At 40.8% G+C, this 20,162-nt stretch overlaps 3 protein-coding genes across 3 annotated transcripts; 2 read left to right on the forward strand and 1 right to left on the reverse strand.

Annotated features, from left to right (window-relative positions):
• Position 1: 1 nt before the first annotated feature.
• On the reverse strand, positions 2 to 9,781 carry LOC109869283 (rab GDP dissociation inhibitor alpha). The gene is made up of 11 exons (XM_020459319.2): positions 9,512 to 9,781; positions 8,571 to 8,678; positions 8,231 to 8,330; positions 5,480 to 5,614; positions 5,136 to 5,334; positions 4,805 to 4,936; positions 4,493 to 4,592; positions 4,147 to 4,318; positions 3,775 to 3,919; positions 3,104 to 3,158; positions 2 to 2,981 (listed from the first exon to the last, which is right to left on the reverse strand). Exons 1-11 carry the CDS (start codon positions 9,554 to 9,556, stop codon positions 2,829 to 2,831), a joined length of 1,344 nt encoding a protein of 447 aa, XP_020314908.1. The 5' UTR covers positions 9,557 to 9,781; the 3' UTR covers positions 2 to 2,828.
• Positions 9,782 to 10,887: 1,106 nt separating this feature from the next.
• LOC109869282 (V-type proton ATPase subunit S1) lies at positions 10,888 to 17,305 on the forward strand. The gene is made up of 10 exons (XM_020459318.2): positions 10,888 to 11,113; positions 11,405 to 11,531; positions 12,465 to 12,539; positions 12,959 to 13,152; positions 13,278 to 13,315; positions 13,461 to 13,546; positions 13,751 to 13,995; positions 14,732 to 14,785; positions 15,281 to 15,512; positions 15,653 to 17,305. Exons 1-10 carry the CDS (start codon positions 10,989 to 10,991, stop codon positions 15,866 to 15,868), a joined length of 1,392 nt encoding a protein of 463 aa, XP_020314907.1. The 5' UTR covers positions 10,888 to 10,988; the 3' UTR covers positions 15,869 to 17,305.
• A 644-nt stretch (positions 17,306 to 17,949) lies between these two features.
• LOC109869066 (protein pitchfork) lies at positions 17,950 to 19,749 on the forward strand. Its single transcript, XM_020458918.2, has 6 exons — positions 17,950 to 18,182; positions 18,265 to 18,401; positions 18,626 to 18,724; positions 18,955 to 19,088; positions 19,402 to 19,519; positions 19,621 to 19,749. Exons 1-6 carry the CDS (start codon positions 18,164 to 18,166, stop codon positions 19,687 to 19,689), a joined length of 576 nt encoding a protein of 191 aa, XP_020314507.1. The 5' UTR covers positions 17,950 to 18,163; the 3' UTR covers positions 19,690 to 19,749.
• The last annotated feature ends 413 nt before the right edge of the window (positions 19,750 to 20,162 follow it).

Here is a 20,162-nt window from a genome sequence, read left to right on the forward strand (position 1 = left end):
AAAAAAAGAAAAAAAAGAGAAGACAACATCTGGTGGTGAGGAAGGGGAAAAAGGTTCAAATATAACTAGATAAGCTTGCAGAGTAAACTTAACACTATTCCAGTAATCACCAAGATAACATGATTCCAGAATGAAATTCACACAAAGTGTAAACTGTGCACAGTCTGCAGACATGTGTCTGAAAGGTTAAAAGCGTGAAATGGACCCGATGATCGAGGGCCAGAGACTGTTGCTATCGTCCTACCGTTATCCATCCCAACCTGTTATAAGACCTGTTAATAATGCTTAACCCACGTAACACTAATAATAACCACTAAATCAGGTGAAACATGACACAGTAAACGACAACAAAGCAAAACAATGACATCTGCATTTATGCATCCCTCTCAGATCAGTTCCGTTATGATAATATAACAAATTAATAGCAGAGAAGCAGAGTCAGAGTCAACCTTCCACCACAAGAACACGTTGAATAAGTGAAATGAAATAAATAAAAAAGACCATTATAATAATAAGACACATAAAGCCAACCCGAACTTGTGATAACTGTGTCGTTTAGAGATATAGTTATGGAGGGACGACAGGAAGGGAGAGGCAATCGTTCACACTAGCTTCCACCGTGTTACTGTCATCATGTTTGAAGGGTAAGGTTTGCCGCCCACCATTTGGTATGTACTGTACTGTAAATAAGTAACCACGCCGCTGATCCACACCTCAAAACAATGTCACACATGGAAACATAAATGAAGAAAAACACCGCTAACTCCAAAGGATCAGACAGAATGGCGGTTAAGGGAAGCTACAATGGGGGGAGACTGACGTAGGAGCACAGCCAAGTCCACAGGACCACTGGAGTTATTATACCATGTGAATAGATGGACTGGAATTCTAAAGATTCTATCTCTATGTAATAATGTGTGGGTAGTAGTTATGTGGGTAGTAGTTAGTGGAAATACAATGTGCACAGTTAGCAGTCATGAAATACACAGGACATTTGCTGCATCAAGTCAATCAACTGACATCAATTATCGCTCGAAGGACAGGAATAATCGGCAGATTACATTGTTCTTAAATAGAATGAAATGATCGCATTTTTAGAGAACCCGAACATATTGAATAAGACCCCAAATTAAGGCTAAAACCATGTAAAAGCATATTGGTTCATACTCTGGGGAGGCACTTTATACCATGGCCTCAGGACGTTTTGTAATACTGCATCCTGTTAAGTGTTTAACATTTTGGGAGTGTCAGTTTTTCCCTCCACTAGCTACTGTAAGGTTGCCTGGCAGGAGTTCAAAGGGAATTAGTCGCTCTGTGTGACATACTCAACAAGGGTTAGTTTGATCATAACATGATCTGGTGCTTCCTTTCACGACAAGCCGAGAGTTCAGTCTGCCGTCTTTTACACAAAAGTGACACTTTCCTGATCTCAAGTCTGCGACATTCCCGAGCTACATTGGTTCTTATCACCTTCCTCGCATCTCAACGTGTCGTGATCTGATCGGACCTCCCTTTTTTTAAATTAAAACGCTCTCATTCCATGACAAACTCTTCCATACTTACTCATAAAACCTCACCAACATGCCTAACCCCCGGACAGACCCTCACAGTTAAATCTCTCTCGCTTTTCTGCACCACAATTGACCTTTTTTCAGTGTTTGACCTCAAAGTCCACTTCGGAGTATCCGTCCATGTTTCCGTTTCAAATTCAGTAAACTTCATAACTTCAGCAAGTGAAAATGTGCACCAAATATTACGAAATAAAACTCATAATGGTGTAAATATAAACGTAAACCTTTCAAAACTGTACCTTGGACATCACACAACAGACAAGAGAAACAAAACGTGGTTTTAGGGACAACAGAACAGTTAGCCACCGGTTAGCTTGTCTGCTAGTGCAGGGAACACAACAGCATTGCAAAGTGAGCACTATCAGTTTGACAGAACAGCCCATTGATATATCAATAACTTTTCATTTTTAAACATTTTGTCTGACCGAGAGAGATATTTGCTGAAAAAGGAGCAATCTATGTAAATAAGTAAGATGGGCAACAGACCAGTAAGTTAGACGAGAGTGAAAGCAGGGTTGACAGAATGGAATGATCAGTGTGAGAATGGCCCAGCCTTCAGAACGCTGCTGTGTCATCATGTTCTATGTACAATCCTACTATGTGTAAAATATGCATGCATGTCGATTAGAGGTGACACATCCAGAGCAGAGGCAAATCACTATTTATGACCAAACTGTCTTTTCAAAAACAGTTTCCACTTCAAATTTTCTACAGTTAGTCATTCATTCATTTTACATCAGAATTCAGACATTCTTGCAATGTCATTGACCTTGATATGAGAAAAATACTTTGAAATTGCCACAACAATGAATCAGTCTACCTCTAATGATAATAGTTTAGACATGTAGTTTATAGATAATCAAAAATGGAATGAAAGACCATATCAACCCTGCATTTCAGTGATAGATATAGGGAATGTGAGTCTTGGAACGATGTGTGTGAGTGTTTCAAACGTGTTTGAGTATGGAGACCTCAGGAAAGAGAGGGACATGAGCAAAAGGAGTCAGAACCACACACACGGAACCTAGAACCTCCTAGAACTCCCTAGATCCATCACCACCCACTACCTAGAACCTTCACTTATTCAGACTCCCCCACTATCTCCCAAATACAGTACCCAGCTTAATACACTACCCCTACAGTACCCTAGCCCTATCTTTGTACCGTCCTACCCTCTATGATATGGCCTCTTTTCTATTTAAAAACCCCTTCTCACTCCTCTCTCCGCCTCTCCCTTTCCCTGATGCTCCTCCCTCCTCATTGCTCATCCTCCCCAAACACATCGTTCTGTTTGCGCTTCATGTTCTCAAAGTCAAAGTCGCTGCCTGTCATACGCTTGTAGATGTCCTTGATGTCGTTGCAGGTGGTCTCGAAGTGAGTGGTGGCGTCGTAGGCTGACGAGGCGAATATCTGAACGAGACACAAAATCCCACAGGTTTTCTTTCACTCCAATGCCTTGTCCTAAAACATGTCTCATAAATAGTTGTGTAGAAATATAGAAGGTAGTGTATATCTAGATGTGTTTGACTCACCTGGCTCTCAGTACCGTCATCTGTGGGCTCATAGAGGTCACTGAGGGACACAAACCTGCAGATAAAGAGGGGAGACATCAGTTATTATTTCACAAAAACGTCCTTACTGCTATTCATTTCATTAATTTGTGATAGCACATGTATGAGCTAAGACAGTTTTGGACAATACAAGACAATCAGAGAAGAGGGAGAAGAGTAGAAGAGGAGGGAGAAGAGTAGAAGAGGAGGGAGAAGGGTAGAAGAGGAGGGAGAAGAGTAGAAGATGAGGGAGAAGGGTAGAAGAGGAGGGAGAAGAGTGGTAGAAGAGGGGGGAGAAGGGGGAGAAGGGTAGAAGATGAGGGAGAAGAGTAGAAGAAGAGAGAGAAGAGTAGAAGAAGAGGGAGAAGAGTAGAAGAGGGAGAAAAGTAGAAGAAGAGGGAGAAGGGTAGAAGAGGAGGGAGAAGAGTAGAAGAGGAGGGAGAAGAGTAGAAGAAGAGGGAGAAGAGTAGAAGAAGAGGGAGAAGAGTAGAAGAAGAGGGAGAAGAGTAGAAGAAGAGGGAGAAGAGTAGAAGAAGAGGGAGAAGAGTAGAAGAAGAGGGAGAAGAGTAGAAGAAGAGGGAGAAGAGTAGAAGAAGAGGGAGAAGGGTAGAAGAAGAGGGAGAAGGGTAGAAGAAGAGGGAGAAGAAACGTACTTCTGGTCAATGGGCTCCAGCAGCTCCAGAGCAGGTTCTATCTCAGCCTCAGGTTCACTGGTCTCCACGGTGGTGCTGACGATGGCGATGTACTTTCCCTGGGCCGCCACGTTGTGGGCGTAGGAGATCATACACACGTAGATGTCTGGAGGAGAGAACACACGTTAGAACATTGAGTATTCAATTCAGATTTTACAATTGGACATTCCTCTCTCCAACTATCTTTTCCTCTCTTTTTCCCCTCTACAAAAACTGCTTTTATAATCGTCTCTGTGAGGTAGACTTACTGTTAGAGGGAAAATCTCTACATCATGACAAAAGGAAGTCAGAAACATCCCATCTTAGTAAACCTGTACTTGGTCCACTCCTCACCTGACTTGCGGTTGACCTGGTTCTGAGGGATGATGATCTGACAGGAGTTGGCGTCGTTGGTGTTCTTGATGGGGTGGCTGAGGATACAGATGACCCTGATCACCTGACCTGCCTTACGCACTCGGTCCTGGATGTAGCTGGGGTCACAGATCAGCTGTTTGCACCGAGCCACCTAACAGGGGAGGGACAATATAGAAGACAATGTCAATCGAATATATTCACATAATGTATTTTCCCTCTTCTACCAATTGTATGTTTCCCTCAGTGTATTATCAATAGTCTTGACCACTTTACTATATAGTCAAGAGATTGTGATTTTATAAAACAGATGCAATTGCGATTTTACCTCTCCCTCAGACTTCACTCCCACCACATGGCCATCCTCCATTACTATCTCCTCCACTGGTTTGTTGAGCATGTAGGTTCCTCCATAAATTGCACTTAACCTAAAAATATATGAGAGAGAGAGACTATGATTTATACTATATTATCAAATATGGCAAAAATACTCTACACTATTGAAGACATTTTACATTTACAATTTAGTCAGTTAGATCATTTTATCCTGTGACAGAGTGATCAGAATTCAACATGAAGAGCTTTGTCTAACTAAAGACAGGCCATAAGGATTTAGGGATTACACATTTTACACACAGACCTGGCGAATCCTTGAGGCAGCTCCCCGAGGCCATAGAGGGGGTACAGGTAGGGGCTCTTCCCATATCGGGCCAGGGATTCACTGTACAGCTTGATGCGGTTGATGGTCTCCAAACAGGGCACATCAAGGTAGCTAGAGTTGGGGGATAGAGAGAGAGCCACATGATCAATAAGAGTCAGGGTTGGGGTCAATTCCATTTCAATTCAAGAAGTAAACTGAAATTCCAATGCATAAATGTTGAATTGGAATGTCAGTTTACTTCCTGATAGGGATGATAGTGCCTCATCTTATTAGGAGATTAGTGATTAGTAATAGATTTAAGTGCTCTTACTCGTCTGTCCTGTAGAGGGCCAGGGCGTGGCCAGTGAAGTCGATGACATCCTGACCAAGGTCAAACTTCTTGTACACATCTTTCATGGTGGTGACTTTGGGGTCGACGCCCTCGAAGGTCTTAGGGTCGTTCTCGTCAAAGTTAGCCACAAACACTAAGAATTTCCGGAACCTTCTCTTCTCAAACATACCCATAAGATCTGGACAAGTAGTGAAGACAAAGACATAATATACTATACTGTACAAAGCAGAACAATACAAATTAAAGATCACAAATCTAATATCACAGATTTTGTAGTACATATAGTGAACACACATCACAATCTATAGCACATTGAAACTTACTTGAAGCTAGTGCCTCAGTCTCAGTTGAGGGCACTTTGTAGATTTTTCCTCCCTTGTACACAAAACTACCCTCCACTACTTTGAAGTCCAGGTATCTTGTCACCTCGGTGTATAGCAGCATCTTCACAAGCTGACCTGTTTTTATTGGATTCACAGACAAGAAAGGGTGGTCTTCATTTAATTACTCCAAGATTTCACCGTGTTTCATCAACAGGCACGATGGAGATGAAGATTGACATCTCCCATCTTATCCCTATGATGTGGTGACGGTCTGCATATGGGTATGGTGAGTAAGGCTAGTAGCTAAGGTGACCATATTTGGAAATGAGGGGGGGGGGGGGGGGGGGGGGCTAAGCAGAACAATTTTGGGGTTTGTATGGAACTATATTTGACTATCACTTTTCGCTATAGGCCTTTCAAATAGTTTTATTAGTTATAACACAGAAATGGATTATCCCTCGACAGTTTCCTTAATCTTAGCCTATCTAGTAATTTTAGAATGATCCAAGTTTGGTAGCCTTTGCTTCTTTTTTTGTTGTTGCCATGACCATGGTTGTCCATGTGATGGTTACAATGTATCACTTATCAAATATTCTCATGAGGTCCAAGGCAAAGCTGCAGGAGCAAAAAAGTTTGTTGCAGGGACAGGCAACATTTTTCACATGCATGCCTGATTGGATACACCTTTTGATTATTGAAAAATCAGCCTCAATATAACTTCAGAGTTGTGTTATTCTGAGGGCTAATCTGGGACATTTCCAGACACAGCTCTAGCCGGGGAGAGGACATCAAAATCTGGGGACTATCCCCAGAAATTGGGGACGTCTGGTCACCCTGTAACAGGGTTCCCCAACTGGCGGGTGATTTTGATTTGGCCCCAAAGTTTTCTGAGAAGAAAAAATAAAATAAATATATATATATATACACACACTACCGTTCAAAAGTTTGGGGTCACTTAGAAATGTCGTTGTTTTTGAAAGAAAAGTACACTTTTTGTCCATTAAAATAACATAAAATTGATCAGAAATACAGTGTAGACATTGTTAATGTTGTAAATGACTATTGTAGCTGGTAACGGCTGATTTTTTATGGAATATCTACATAGGCGTACAAAGGCCCATTATCAGCAACCATCACTCCTGTGTTCCAATGGCACGTTGTGTTAGCTAATCCAAGTTTATCATTTTAAAAGGTTAATTGATCAATAGAAAACCCTTTTGCAATTATGATAGCACAGCTGGAAACTGTTGTTTCCGATTAAAGAAGCAATAAAACTAACCATATTTAGACTAGTTGAGTATCTGGAGCATCAGCATTTGTGGGTTCGATTACAGGCTCAAATTCACCAGAAACAAAGTACTTTCTTCTGAAACTCGTTAGTCTATTCATGTACTGAGAAATGAAGTCTATTCCATGCAAGAAATTGCCAAGAAACTGAAGATCGTGTACAACACTCTGTACTACTCCCTTCACAGAACAACACAAACTGGCTCTAACCAGAATAGAAAGAGAAGTGGGAGGCCCCTGTGCACAACTGAGCAAGAGGACATTAGAGTATCTAGTTTGAGAAACAGACGCCTCACAAGTCCTCAACTGGCAGCTTCGTTAAATAGTACCCGCAAAACACCAGTCTCAACGTCAATAGTGAAGAGGCGACTCCGGGATGCTGGCCTTCTAGGCAGAGTTGCAAAGTAAATGCCATATCTCAGACTGGCCAATAAAGATAAAATATTTAGAAGGCAGACACTGGACAGAAGAATTCTGACTAGATGCCAGCCTCCCGGCGGTTCTAACCATCGTATCGTTGAGACGCAGAGTAGGTGAACAGATGATCTCTGCATGTGTGGTTCCCACTGTGAAGCATGGAGGAGGATGTGTGATGCTTTGGTGGTGACACTGTCAGTGATTTATTTAGAATTCAAGACACACTTAACCAGCATGGCTACCACAGCATTCTGCAGTGATATCCCATCTGGTTTGCGCTTAGTGGGACTATCATTTGTTTTTCAACAGGACAATGACCCAAAACACACTTCCAGGCTGTTTAAGGGCTATTTGACCAAGAAGGAGAGTGATGGAGTGCTGCATCAGTTGATCTGGCCTCCACAGTCACCCGGAAAAGCATCCAACAAGTGCTCAGCATATGTGGGAACTCATTCAAGACAGTTGGAAAAGCATTCCAGGTGAAGCTGGTTGAGAGAATGCCAAGTGTGTGCAAACCTGTCATCAATGCAAAGGGTGGCTATTTGAAGAATCTCAAATATAAAATACATTTTGATTTGTTTAACACTTTTTTGGTTACTACATGATTCCATATGTGTTATTTCATAGTTGTGATGTCTTCAATATTATTCTACAATGTAGACAATAGTAAAAATAAAGAAAAACCCTTGAATGAGTAGGTGTGTCCAAACTTTTGACTGGTATATATCACTTTTGTGTAAATATATATAATTTGTTTATATTATTGTTGGACATGAAAGACTCTCAAAACACCATCAAATCAGCTCCAAGTGACTTTAATTTTGGAAATCTGTTCCAAAGTCTGGCCCCCTAACCATCCGCTGAAGAAAAATATTGCCCCTTGGCTTGAATCTAGTTAATGATCCCTGCCTTGTAGTGAGCAACAGGAGTCATGATTGAGGCTGTTGGTGTACTGGTTGGTTTTGCTAATGGTAATATTCATGATTTTAATGGTTTAAATGGTATCTCTCTCTCATGTGTAAACTAAAAACAAATCCCACAACTGACCGTTGGCCATTAGAAATTTGGGGATGAGGTCCACATTCCAGTCTCTTCCACGACCCATAGACTCTGGAGGGCTGTCGGTCAGCTCAAAGCGCTTGTACAGCTATGGAAGGAAAATATATGCTTGAGTGAAAACATCAATGAAGAATATTATTTTTCTAACAAATTGCAAACTATTAACCTGGGGGCAGAAATAAAAGTAAAGTACAAGAGAATACGTATTTGACATAGACCATGGAGGGTTGAGTGAAACATTGGAATACATTAAATATGATTGAATATTTGAATAGATATTGACACATAAAGTGATGACCATTAGCTCCACAATGTTCCCTGTCCTTACCTCTTCCAGAGGGGTGATGGAGGAGCTTTCACCTCCATAGTAGGGGTTCCTGTCCATGTGCAGCACTTTCTTTCCATTCACAGACATGATCCCAGAGAGGATGCATTCCTTAAACGAAAAGCAAAATATGAATCAACATTCATATTGGAAAAGCAATTTTGTGTGTGTGTGTGTGCGTGTGTGTGTGTTTGTGTGTGAGAGAGAGATAGAAAGAGTGAGAAAGAATGTGTGTGTGTGTGTGTGTGTGTGAGAGAGAGAGAGACAGAGAGGAAGTAGTGAGATAAAGGAGGAGGGAGGGACAAGATGTGTGCACACGTGAGCGGATGTCTCATCCATAAGAATAATACTAATAATCCTACTCATAAAAACAAATCATTGGAATGTAAATAAAGAAAATAAACTTGTGCTCTCTTTGCATATGTACTGGATATTATATTGTTAATATTCACTTAGGCTATGTCATTAACTTGTCTAAACAAAACAAAAACTAAAATATGACATTGTACATCCATCGTAAGATGTCGGCTTTGTCATTGTAAAGTCGGTACACATTGTGCGATAACATTATACAGTTCTTCGGAGAGGTTCTATTAATTAAAACCGTTCTCAGGCCTGCTCAAATACTGTTCAATGAAGGCCCACTACACCATCACACAGGGGTTACGCCTAAAGATGCTGCACAACGAATGAAGAATGCATTGACAACACAAATGTATCCAAATAAATAGCCTAGCTATATCGTTTTATTTATTATTGAAAGATATCGTATCAGCTTTTGTGCAGATAGGCTATTTATCATCACATTTCCTTAAAGTCAGCCATGGACGCAGTTGCTCTGATCCATTGCATTATTGGATGAATAAGGGAACATAGGCAAACTTCATAAATGTTAAGTTTAGTATGCAACATCACCAAGCCAAGCCCTAATATGAAGCACTTACTGTGAGTCCGGTTCCCAAAACGATCACGTCATATTCCTCATCCATGTTGTATCACCGTCTCTCCTGTCTCGCCCTCTTTTGCCTTGTGAAATTTCAGGGAAATTGACAGGAAAAGAAACCCAGTGGAAGAACGAACGCAATTTATCTCCGTTTCTTTTGAGCAAGTGTATGCCGTTTTAAGTTTGTATTTATTTATTTATAAACAGTTTTAATTTATAAGTGGAATCTGGTCCACACACTGTCACCGGCGAGAACTACCAAAAATGGCCCTAACCGTGGAACGCTGTGGAACAGCAACGATACCTTCGCGTCGGAAAGTAGTGCACATCCCTTCCGTCTGCTCCTCACACTACACTCAAGATTAAATACTTATGCTATTAAAGGCTTGCGTATTCATAAATATGCTATGATGTTCCCGGAGGTTTAACATTTTTCAATGATCTTCTATTGACTGATTAGACTTTTAATTTTTATTTCCCCATTCAGTCCTTTTTTCATTGAAGTAGTGCAGCAATTGCGGATGCACTGGTATTCCTCCGCCAACACTGCTGTTATGAAAATGCTCAGATAGACTATGAAAATAGTTATGTATTTAGACTGTGTATAACATCAGCTGTGCGAAGTGTTACATAACATTCATCTTGCTGATTTAGGCATTATGTTGGCTACTTTGTGTAGCCTATTAATCGTTCATCAACCTGATTTGGGTGGCATATAAAAGCCATTCATTTTAGCCCTATAGACTATATCCTCAAGATTAGACACGCCTGAAAACGTCCAACTGCCTAGCCTATGTATGTATAGCCTACTATATGGCCTATTCCATTGTATGCACCGAAAATGAAGGCCGGAAACATGCGCACGATAGCTGTCACCCATATCTGCACCATGGACCGATGCCAGGTTAATTGTTGGAACGGTTAACCCGTTCTGACAGGCTACTCAGGTTCAAATTTCAGGACCACGGAGAGCGCAAAAGGTTTCTCGGACAATATAGCGCCCGTTTAACTTTGAAAGTCCCATATCATATTCACCAATATTCTGAGATTAGGCATAAACAGTCTTGCAATTACTTTGTCAGGTGTTCACAGATAGACAGTTGATACAATCACAGGCCTATACATCTGCTACGACTTAAATAAACTAACCATAACCTAATGAGATTCTATAATGTTACAGATCTTTATCGAATTGTGGTGCTAAATAAATTGCCACAAGAAATCAGGCTTTATTGGTAAAAACACATGTTTTTGCATATTGCAACTTGTGACATTGCTTGGCCCCGAAAACGGTTAAGATTGAATTGAGTTATTATTTCCCATTCGCTGTAAATAATTGATCAAAGCTCAATGTGGTCTTTGTGAAAAGATGGGTCAGGGCAGGCTGCGTGAGAAGGAAGGAAGTGTTCCATTGACTCCCATGACAGTCAGCTGATTTACCCCACGTGACTTGGACTTTACGGAAAAGAAAACCTACCATGGCAGGATCTGAGTCGTCAAGTAAATTGCGTACTATCATGGCCTTTATTGCTCTTTTATTTGCCCTGTTATCTACTGGACATTGCAGCAGTCAAGTACCACTTGTAATGTGGTCCAGTGAAGGGTAAATATGTATTATTAGTTTGAAAGCGAAGGGATTTTAAACACTGTGCTAGTTTAGCTAGCATGCTAAACGAACCATTCCAGCTGGATTGCTAGCTAGCCTTGTAGCTATATTCAGTTTTATAAGACGTATAACGTTATCAGGGTAAATGCATTTATCCTTTCTTAAAAATGTGGATCTTTATTAGGTATTTCTAATCATTGCCATGTTAGTTGTTGATTTATGTCCAACTGTAGTAGTTAGATGTCTTGTTATTCTATTGATATAAAACTATTTTGTTCATATTTCCAGGTACACCTTGCCACCCATGGCATCTCCAGCTGCTGGTCACATAATATCTAATGACCAGCTGGTGTCCTACCTAAATTCTGCTCTGGGGTCTGCCCCACACAACGTGCTTCTCTTCCTACAGGACAAGGTCAGGCCTGAGATAAATCATAATTGTATTCAGTTGTACCATGAAAAATGGTCTACTACTTGGCAAATACTATTTGAAGCCTGATCAATGCCAGTGTTAGTATGTAATGTCAAATTTCAATAACCTACTGTACTCCTGCTTTAGAGAACAGTAGTGCAGAGCTAGGCCAGCTAAAGTGCAGTATGTTTTTTAACTGTAATTAGTTGTTTTAATGTCACGTGCACAAGTACAGTGAAATGCCTTTCTTGTTAGCTCTAAACCCAACAATGCAGTAATCAATAACAATATAATACTAAACATAACATAAGGTAGAACAAAGACACACGATAAATAGAAATAAGAAGAACATGAGAAAGTAAGCGTACTATATACGGGGTCAGTACATTCCAGTAGCATATTTACAATCTGCAGGGACACTGGAGTGATAGAGGTAGACAATAGTGTATACTAGGGAAATTGTTTCCATAGCTAGGGCTGACTGTGAGGACTTGTAAAGAGTTCCGTTAGCTATTGTTCACAGTTAGCTATTGTTATGTAAATGTCAGCTGAAAAGTACCAGGGGACAGTCTTTGGCCCGAAGTGAGAGCAGGTCTGCCGGAGCCATGGCCCCGTGAGCACGGGTGCCAGCCCACATAGATGGAAACAGAAAAGTCTGTGCCTTTTGGGTAAAACACGGGTGAATCCTGTATGGAAATGCAATGAAGCCCGTGATGCCCTGGCCTGGTGTTTCTCATTCTGGTGTGACAATGCGCCACAGCACCACTTCCCCTTTACTACTTCCCATTCTCAGACCATTCCGTTTTTAGATATGTAGTAATAATGATACTATGCTCAAGGGTTTTAGCTTTTTATATTGTACTGTTTTTAATGAATCTCAAACTCTGAAGCAGGTGACACTGACGTTGTTGATATGCGTTTTGTTTTTTAACATAGCTGAGCAAAGATGACTTCACAAGGTATGGGGGTGTTTTTGGAAACAATCATGAGAGTGCCTTTCCCAACCTGGAGGTAAGTATTCTATCCTTTTGAGGTGAGGCTGGGTATTGGGATACTAATATGATCAGTGCCCATATTCATAAAGTGTCATCTCAGTGTTGGAGTGGTGATGTATGATCAGTGGTTCTCAAACCTCTACTCTGGGACCCCCAGACGTTTCACAATTTTGTTGTAGCCCTGAACTAGCTCACCTGATTCACCTATTCAATGGCTTGATGATTAGTTGACAAGCTAAATCAGGTGTGCTGGCTCTGGAATAGATCATACAGGGAACAGCTGGGGGTCTCAGAGGAGAGGTTTTAGATCACAATGAGTACGATAACATGGACAGTGGGGATCTAATCCTACATCAGCAGCGCTACTTTGAGACACTTTATAAATTCAGACCCAGATGTAGGTTGATAACTAACTTTGACCTTTCTCTCTCCCAGTCTGCATTACAGTCTTCCTCTTCACCATTGGTGCTGCCTGCCCTGTCATGGCTTGGTGCTAGTGCAGTCCCAGGTCTGCTACAGGAGAAGCTGGGTGTCTCCCCACTCAGCGTAGACCCAGACACACTGGCGCATCTCCGACTCAATGCATCAGACAACACTCTGCTGCTTATCATCCTGCCCTATTCTACTGGGTAATACAATTCAACCAAATGTTTCTAGAGTCCAGTGTTTTGGGAAAAATACTATTTGATTGATTCACAATCGTACAGTAACTTAAGCATGTATTGTATATTCATGCTCTTTGTTTATGTTCCAGTGCTTATCTGTCCTGTAAGGAAGTCCTGCGTAGCAATGGTAAGTTGAAGTTTTGACCATTTATTGTTCTTGTCCAAATCCTGTTGTTTTATATATTGGTATTTATGTATTCAATAACTACTTATTTCTGTGACTCAATGTGTCATACAGTATGTTTGAGTGGTGCATTTTCCTATCTGCTTAGATGAGGTCATTGGTAAAGTTCTGAGCATCATGAAAGCCCAGGGTGTTCCCTACACTGCTATTTACACTGGACTCAAGCCCTCACGAGTAAGTAACTTTAAAATAATCAAACATATGCTTCTAATCTACATGATGTGTATAAGCACGTTTTCAGCATTGTAGTTTCTACTGTCCCCTCACCTGACTTAAAATAAAGTGATGTGGTGTTCTTTTATGTTCTACTCGCCTTATCAATAAAGTTGTATTTAAAAAAAAATGTTATTGTGTTCTACTTACCTTCATGTTCCCTAGGTGATTGAGGAGCCATCCATGGTTGGCCAGTCTTCTATGGGCCGGTCCTTGCTGCAGGCGGTTGTTGATGAGGTCAAACCTCCTTTGATGTTTAACACTACTAGTGGCCCTTGCATCATGCTCTGGGCCCAGAATCTCAACGTCAGCTTTAATAACCTGGAATGGATTGACCTCGGTCCATTGACCTTTGCTCCAGGTGGCTCTGTGAGCACGGCTAGGTCCTTCTGTAATGAAACAAATTCACGGTGAGTTTCATATTCTTTTGACACTTGTTGTTATGTACTACTGTACCAATCAAGAGTTTGGACACACCTATTCATTCAAGGCTTTTTCTTTATTTGTACTATTTTCTACATTGTAGAATAATAGTGAAGACATCAAAACTATGAAATAACACATGGAATCATGTACTAACCAATAAAGTAACCCGGGTCTCCACAATCACCCAATCTCAACCCAATTGAGATGGTTTGGGATGAGTTGGATCGCAGAGTAAAGAAAAACCAGCCAACAAGTGCTCAGCATATATGGGAACTCCTTCAAGACTGTTGGGAAAGCATTCCAGGTGAAGCTGGTTGAGAGAATGCCAAGAGTGTGCAAAGCTGTCATCAAGGTAAAGGGTGGCTACTTTGAAGAATCTCAAATATAAAATATATTTTGATTGAACACTTTTTTTGGTTACTAAATGTTATTTCATAGTTTTGATTTCTTCATTATTATTCTACAATGTAGAAAATAGTCCAAATAAAGTAAAACCCAGGAATGAGTAGGTGTCCAAACCTTTGACTGGTACTATACAAAGTATAGTCCCACTGTTGATTAGTGTCTTATGGTACAAGTGTTACATCTCTTAGCGCTATCAAATTACCCAATTGTGTGTTGATTTAATAAATTGGGATTTGTTTATTGGTGACATTATTACTATTACACTATGCAATAATGGTGGATGTTTTGAATACAACGTGTGCTCGTCTTTCTCAGGCTTGTCCTTGATTATGGAAGTTCTGTTCCAACATACAATCTCTTCCGTCTCATGTAAGTATTATAATGTAGTTATATCACGATAATACGCAAAACAAGTATTGTAAAAAATTACACAAGTGCAGAGCATCAGTTCCTATGAAAATACACCACCTTGCTCTTGCATGTATCGATCTGTCCAATGAATTCCTGTACATTCTCACTCCTATATTAAGCATGAGGTTACACACATTAAATGTGTCATAACTGGGGGGTTTGAGCCCTGAATGCTGATTGGCTGAAAGCCGTGGTATATCAGACTGTATACCACGGGTATGACAAATCATTTATTTTTACTGCTCTAATTGGCCAGTTTATAATAGCAATAAGGCACCTCAAGGTTTGTGGTATATTGCTAATATACCACGGCTACGGGCTGTATCCAGGCACTCTGCGTCGTGTTGTGCATAAGAACAGCCCTTAGCCGTGGTATATTGTCCATATACCACACCCCCCCGGGCCTTATTGCTTAATTAAAGCATGACCCTCACCAAGTCTCATCTTCTCTAGCTTCTCCATGAGCCAGCGGCGCTACCCCGTGTCTGCACGAAACTGGTTCACCCTGGACACAGTGGAACTGCTATTCAATGCCGATACAGCCATCTACAATGGCAGCCGGGGCATCTACGCCCCCGCAGAGTACTCCTTCCACTGCCAGAATGTCAACAACTTCCGTAATGCACTGCTTGTGCCCCGCACTCAGAATGCTACCCAGTGGAGGATTCTCTTCACCGACTTCCAGGTACTGATGCATGAATGTCGGAAAAGAAAGCGCCTTTCAATAAGCAGTGTTCTAGAGGGTTCATTGAACAAAAAGTGTTCAGTCTTTACTCTCTAATTCCTTGTTACTCATTTGGCTTATTCCCCCCATTCCCCATCTAGATCCAAGGCTTCAGTATACTGAACAGGACAACAGATTTCTCCTATGCCAGTGACTGTGCTGGCTTCTTCACACCAGGGATCTGGATGGGCCTGATCACCTCTCTGCTGATGCTGCTAATCCTCACCTACGGCATGCACATGATCATGCAGCTACGCTCCATGGACCGCTTTGACGACCCTAAAGGCCCCTCAATCTCAGTGCCTCAGTCGGAGTAATGAAGACAAGAGAACGGCCCTGAGCCCGGTCCCAGATCCGTTTGTGCTGTCTTGCCTACCCCTATGGTCATTGTCGTGTGACATTGACCATGTGACAATGTGAGTTGGCAAGACGACACAAACAGATCTGGAACCAGGCTAACCCCTCCACTCCCCTAACTTATGTTCCCTCCACATTGATTTGCTCATGAATTATTCGATATGTTCTATTGTCATTTGCTTACTTACTTATTTTAGCCACCTCCACGCTGTTCTCTGATTGTCAGCATTGAGCATTCCCATCCTCTTAGCATTTGTCAAATCACATTGTATTCGTCACATTGTTCGTAAACAACAGGTATAGACTAACAGTGAAATGCTTTCTTATGGGCCCTTCCCAACAATGCAGAGAGAAATAATAATGGAATAAATACACAGCGAGTAATGATAACCTGGGTACCAGTACTGAGTAGATAAGCAGGGGTATGAAGTAAATGTGTATGTATAGGTAGGGATAAAATGACTAGGCAACAGGATAGATAGTCAACATTAGCAGCAGCTTATGTGATCAGTCATATGAGTTAGTGCAAAAAGGGTCAATGCAGATAGGCCAGGTAGCTGTTGGTTCCAAACGTGGTACGTCGGTAACGCTTGCCGTGCTGTAGCAGAGAGAACCAGTCTATGACTTGGGTAGATGGAGTCTGACAATTTTTAGGGCCTTTCCCTGACACGGCCTGTGTTCCTCTGACACCATCCATGTGTTTCTATGTCTGTGTTACCCTTTTATCTTGCAATGCGGTACATTCCATAGCCTCTCTTCATCTGCACTTGCCCAAAGGAAACTGCGTGATGTACTGTCAATACTTCTCTTTTGCCTTGATAAATTATCAGATCACGCATGTTTCAATGAGTGCCAATTAAGGGGTTTGTTTGTACAAGTAATACTGCTAATTGTCAGAGAGAAGCTTTTGTTGCCAATTTAATTAATGTGATTGTAGCATGTTGTGGGACTGATTTAGTTGTATTTCACTTGCTTTGTAAGTTTCTCAGCTGTGTAATTTAAAAAGATAACAATAATAATGAAAGAATTGCATGTACATATGAAGTTGAACGTATGTGTGCAGACTTATGCTATTGACAAAGCCCTACCCTAAATATTGCTGTTGGGAATGCCAGTGGGATGAATTGGAGATCACAGAATGCTGTGCAAATTGTTTTGTATAACTTTGTTCCAAAAAGACAACAATACACAACAATGCTGGCCTGTGTTTTATTATTATTGATACGTGTAAAGTTATGCTGAAATTACATGAAATGTCAAAACTATCAGGGACCCTCATGCCCCTACACATACAGTACCAAATGTATACTCAAATCCTTGAAGCAACTAATGTAATTTATTAAGAATAAAAAAGGTGCCTTTTAAACACTATCCTTTAAGGCCCAGTAGAGTCAAAAGTGTTTTTCCTGTTTTTTAAATGTATATATCCACTATGAGGTTGGAATAATACATGCCTTTTTAGTGTAAGAGGTGCTTGAAAAGACTGCCTGAAATTTCAGCCTGTTTTGGTGGGATGGAGTTTTGGCCTGCTTGATGTCATCACCATCATTGGTTAATAGAGTTCCAAACCTCTCTGCCAATAACAGCTAGTTTTCAGTTTTCCCCTCCCACTCAGAACATTCCCAGACAGTCCTAGCAAAATTCTTGCTTGAGAAATTGCTCTTTGCTAAGAATATATATTTTTTTTCTTTTTGACAATTTTTATTGAAAACAATCACAGTAAGGTACTTAATTGTTAGCTAGAAATGATTTGATATTGAGATAAAAAACGGCTGCTTTGGTAGTTTAAAATGTCCCACAATCTTGGCTTAAACAGGTGTAACCAGGTTGTCCAAACTGTCCAAACATTGCCTCCAAATAACATATGTTTGATTATAATTATCACATGAATATTGCATTATGGTCACATTACTAAATTGCAAAAGTAAAGTAAACAAGTTCATTCTCATTCGTTGAAAATGGAGAATAGAGTAGCCATTCACGTCAACCTGAAGTTTCCAGCCAAGTATTTGCATAATTTACCGCGCATCCATCCTGTCATGGCTGGAAGGATCCAGTTTTTGTCAAAATAACGTCAGATTTGACTTTTCGTAGCAGGTTAGTAGAAGGTTAAGAAAAGGGTTAATTTAAATCCCCACGCACCAAAAAAATCTACCTTTGACGTTAATTTGACAAAAACTGGATGCCTTCTATACCATCCATCCACCTGGTTCCCATCGTTACCGGTAAGAATGTAAACAAAAAGAAGAGGGAACATGGCGGCACTGGATGCAGGTAAAATTATTAGCGTCCACCCATTGCGTTTTTATCTATTAGCGTCAATTAAAAATTTCCAATCTTATCTCTGAATTTATAGCTCCCCTGCGGTGCGTTGCCTTTGGCAGCTGCCAGGAACGGAAGTTGTTTCCGACCCACTGTGCACCTAACCGGCTGGGCAATAAGCTGTCACTTGAGGGAGCCCCTCACCGTGGCCCCGGCTGCTATGACAATCATGTGAGTTTTTCTGAGCAGCTTACTGTCATGTTCTTTCAATGACCTTCTATCCACACTCTTCATAAAGATCTGTTATCCTGTTGATCTCAAATAAACCAATTTGGTTATTTTCCGCATGGTAATAAATAATGCATTGCAGAAGCTACTCAAACAGCCAGTTCAAATAACATTAGGAAATCCTTACATTCTCTTGAGGATTTTCATGTTAGTCATTGTTCCAACAGGTTGGTACCATTCTATATGATGTACAGAAGAGACCTGAGAGTAAGAAAGGATACACTCTTGCTGCAAGGACGTCTGCACGGTTTCTGCCCTGTGCTCAGGTATGATGTTAAAGCCTTATGAGAATATGCATGATTTATGTTGATAGCCAACCTGTTTTTGAAAAATCTTAAGGTTTATCTAACGACGTGAGAAATTAGTCAACCTATTGCCATTACATTGAAAGCAATTTGAAAAATGATCTTCTTATAGGCATATTGTAACATTTACTTCTATTTTTAGGTCTCTGAATATCCTTCTCTCATTTAAATGTTTTCCTCCCACCACCCAGACAATCACTCCTTCCCCTCAGAGGTATCAGCAGGACAGAACCTGGTCTAAAGTATACCCTCCTGGCAGAATCCCCTTCAGCTCCACCACAAAGAGGTTCAGTACCAAGCCTGTTACAGCTGACTTCAAACCAGGGTGAGTGAATGCTAATTGGGAGTGGCACCCTTTCCAAACTGTCCATAATAGGAAAACACTGATTATCTCTTGCAGGGGTATTCAACTCTTACACTATGAGGTTCGGAGCCTGCTGGTTTTCTGTTCCATCTGATTATTAATTGCACCCACCTGGTCAAAATCAGTCCCTGATTAGAGGGGAACAATGGCGGAAAAAAAGCATTGGAACTGTCTTCAAAGTCCAGAGTTGAGTTTGAGGAATATCGTATATATGTATATTGCATGTATCATTCTTCAAATTGATTGACTACTAACATCTGTTTTTATGATGCAGCCCAGGGACATATGCTCATGATACTACTCTGAACCAGAAGGTGTCATGGCCTATGAAATTTGGTTCCCCAGACTGGGGTAGACTGCCCACATTAGAGAGGAAAGCCTTGAGGACAGAGGTGGGTTTATAAGTTTGACTTTGCATTACTATACAAAGTAATATGGAGATGTATACCAGTATTGTCAGCAATAACATGCGTTTCATTTTTGTCATACATAGCTGCTTTGTGACAAGGAGTTTGTGAAGCAAAGAAGTCGGGTGGCATATCTACAGTTGTTCTACTCCTGACTCTTCTGGAGATCAATCTGATGTAAGCATAAATAAAGTGATTTTATTTCTCAGCTTTAATATAGCCTCACAATTGACCAATATCTCAAGGTATACGAAGTGGGGAGTGAAGTTGCCTAATTCTTGCCTCATGTACGCTGAACAAAAATCGAAATGTAACCAACAATTTCAAAGATTTTTCAGAGTTACAATTCATATAAGGAACTAGTACATTTCAAATAAATAAATAAGGCCCTAATCTATGGATTTCACAACTGGGAATACAGATATGCATCTGTTCAGATACCTTAAAGGTAGGGGCGTGGATCAGAAAACCAGTCAGTATCTGGTGTGACTACCATTTGTCGCATGCAGCACATAGTTGATCAGGCTGTTGATTGTGGCCTGTGGAATGTTGCCCCACTCTTCTTCAATGGCAGTATCACACCAGATACTAAAGTTGTTGCTGGATATTGGTGAGAGCCTCCCAAACA

Source organism: Oncorhynchus kisutch, linkage group LG24 (genome assembly GCF_002021735.2).
Source record: "Oncorhynchus kisutch isolate 150728-3 linkage group LG24, Okis_V2, whole genome shotgun sequence".
In the NCBI taxonomy this organism is placed as follows: Eukaryota; Metazoa; Chordata; class Actinopteri; order Salmoniformes; family Salmonidae; genus Oncorhynchus; species Oncorhynchus kisutch.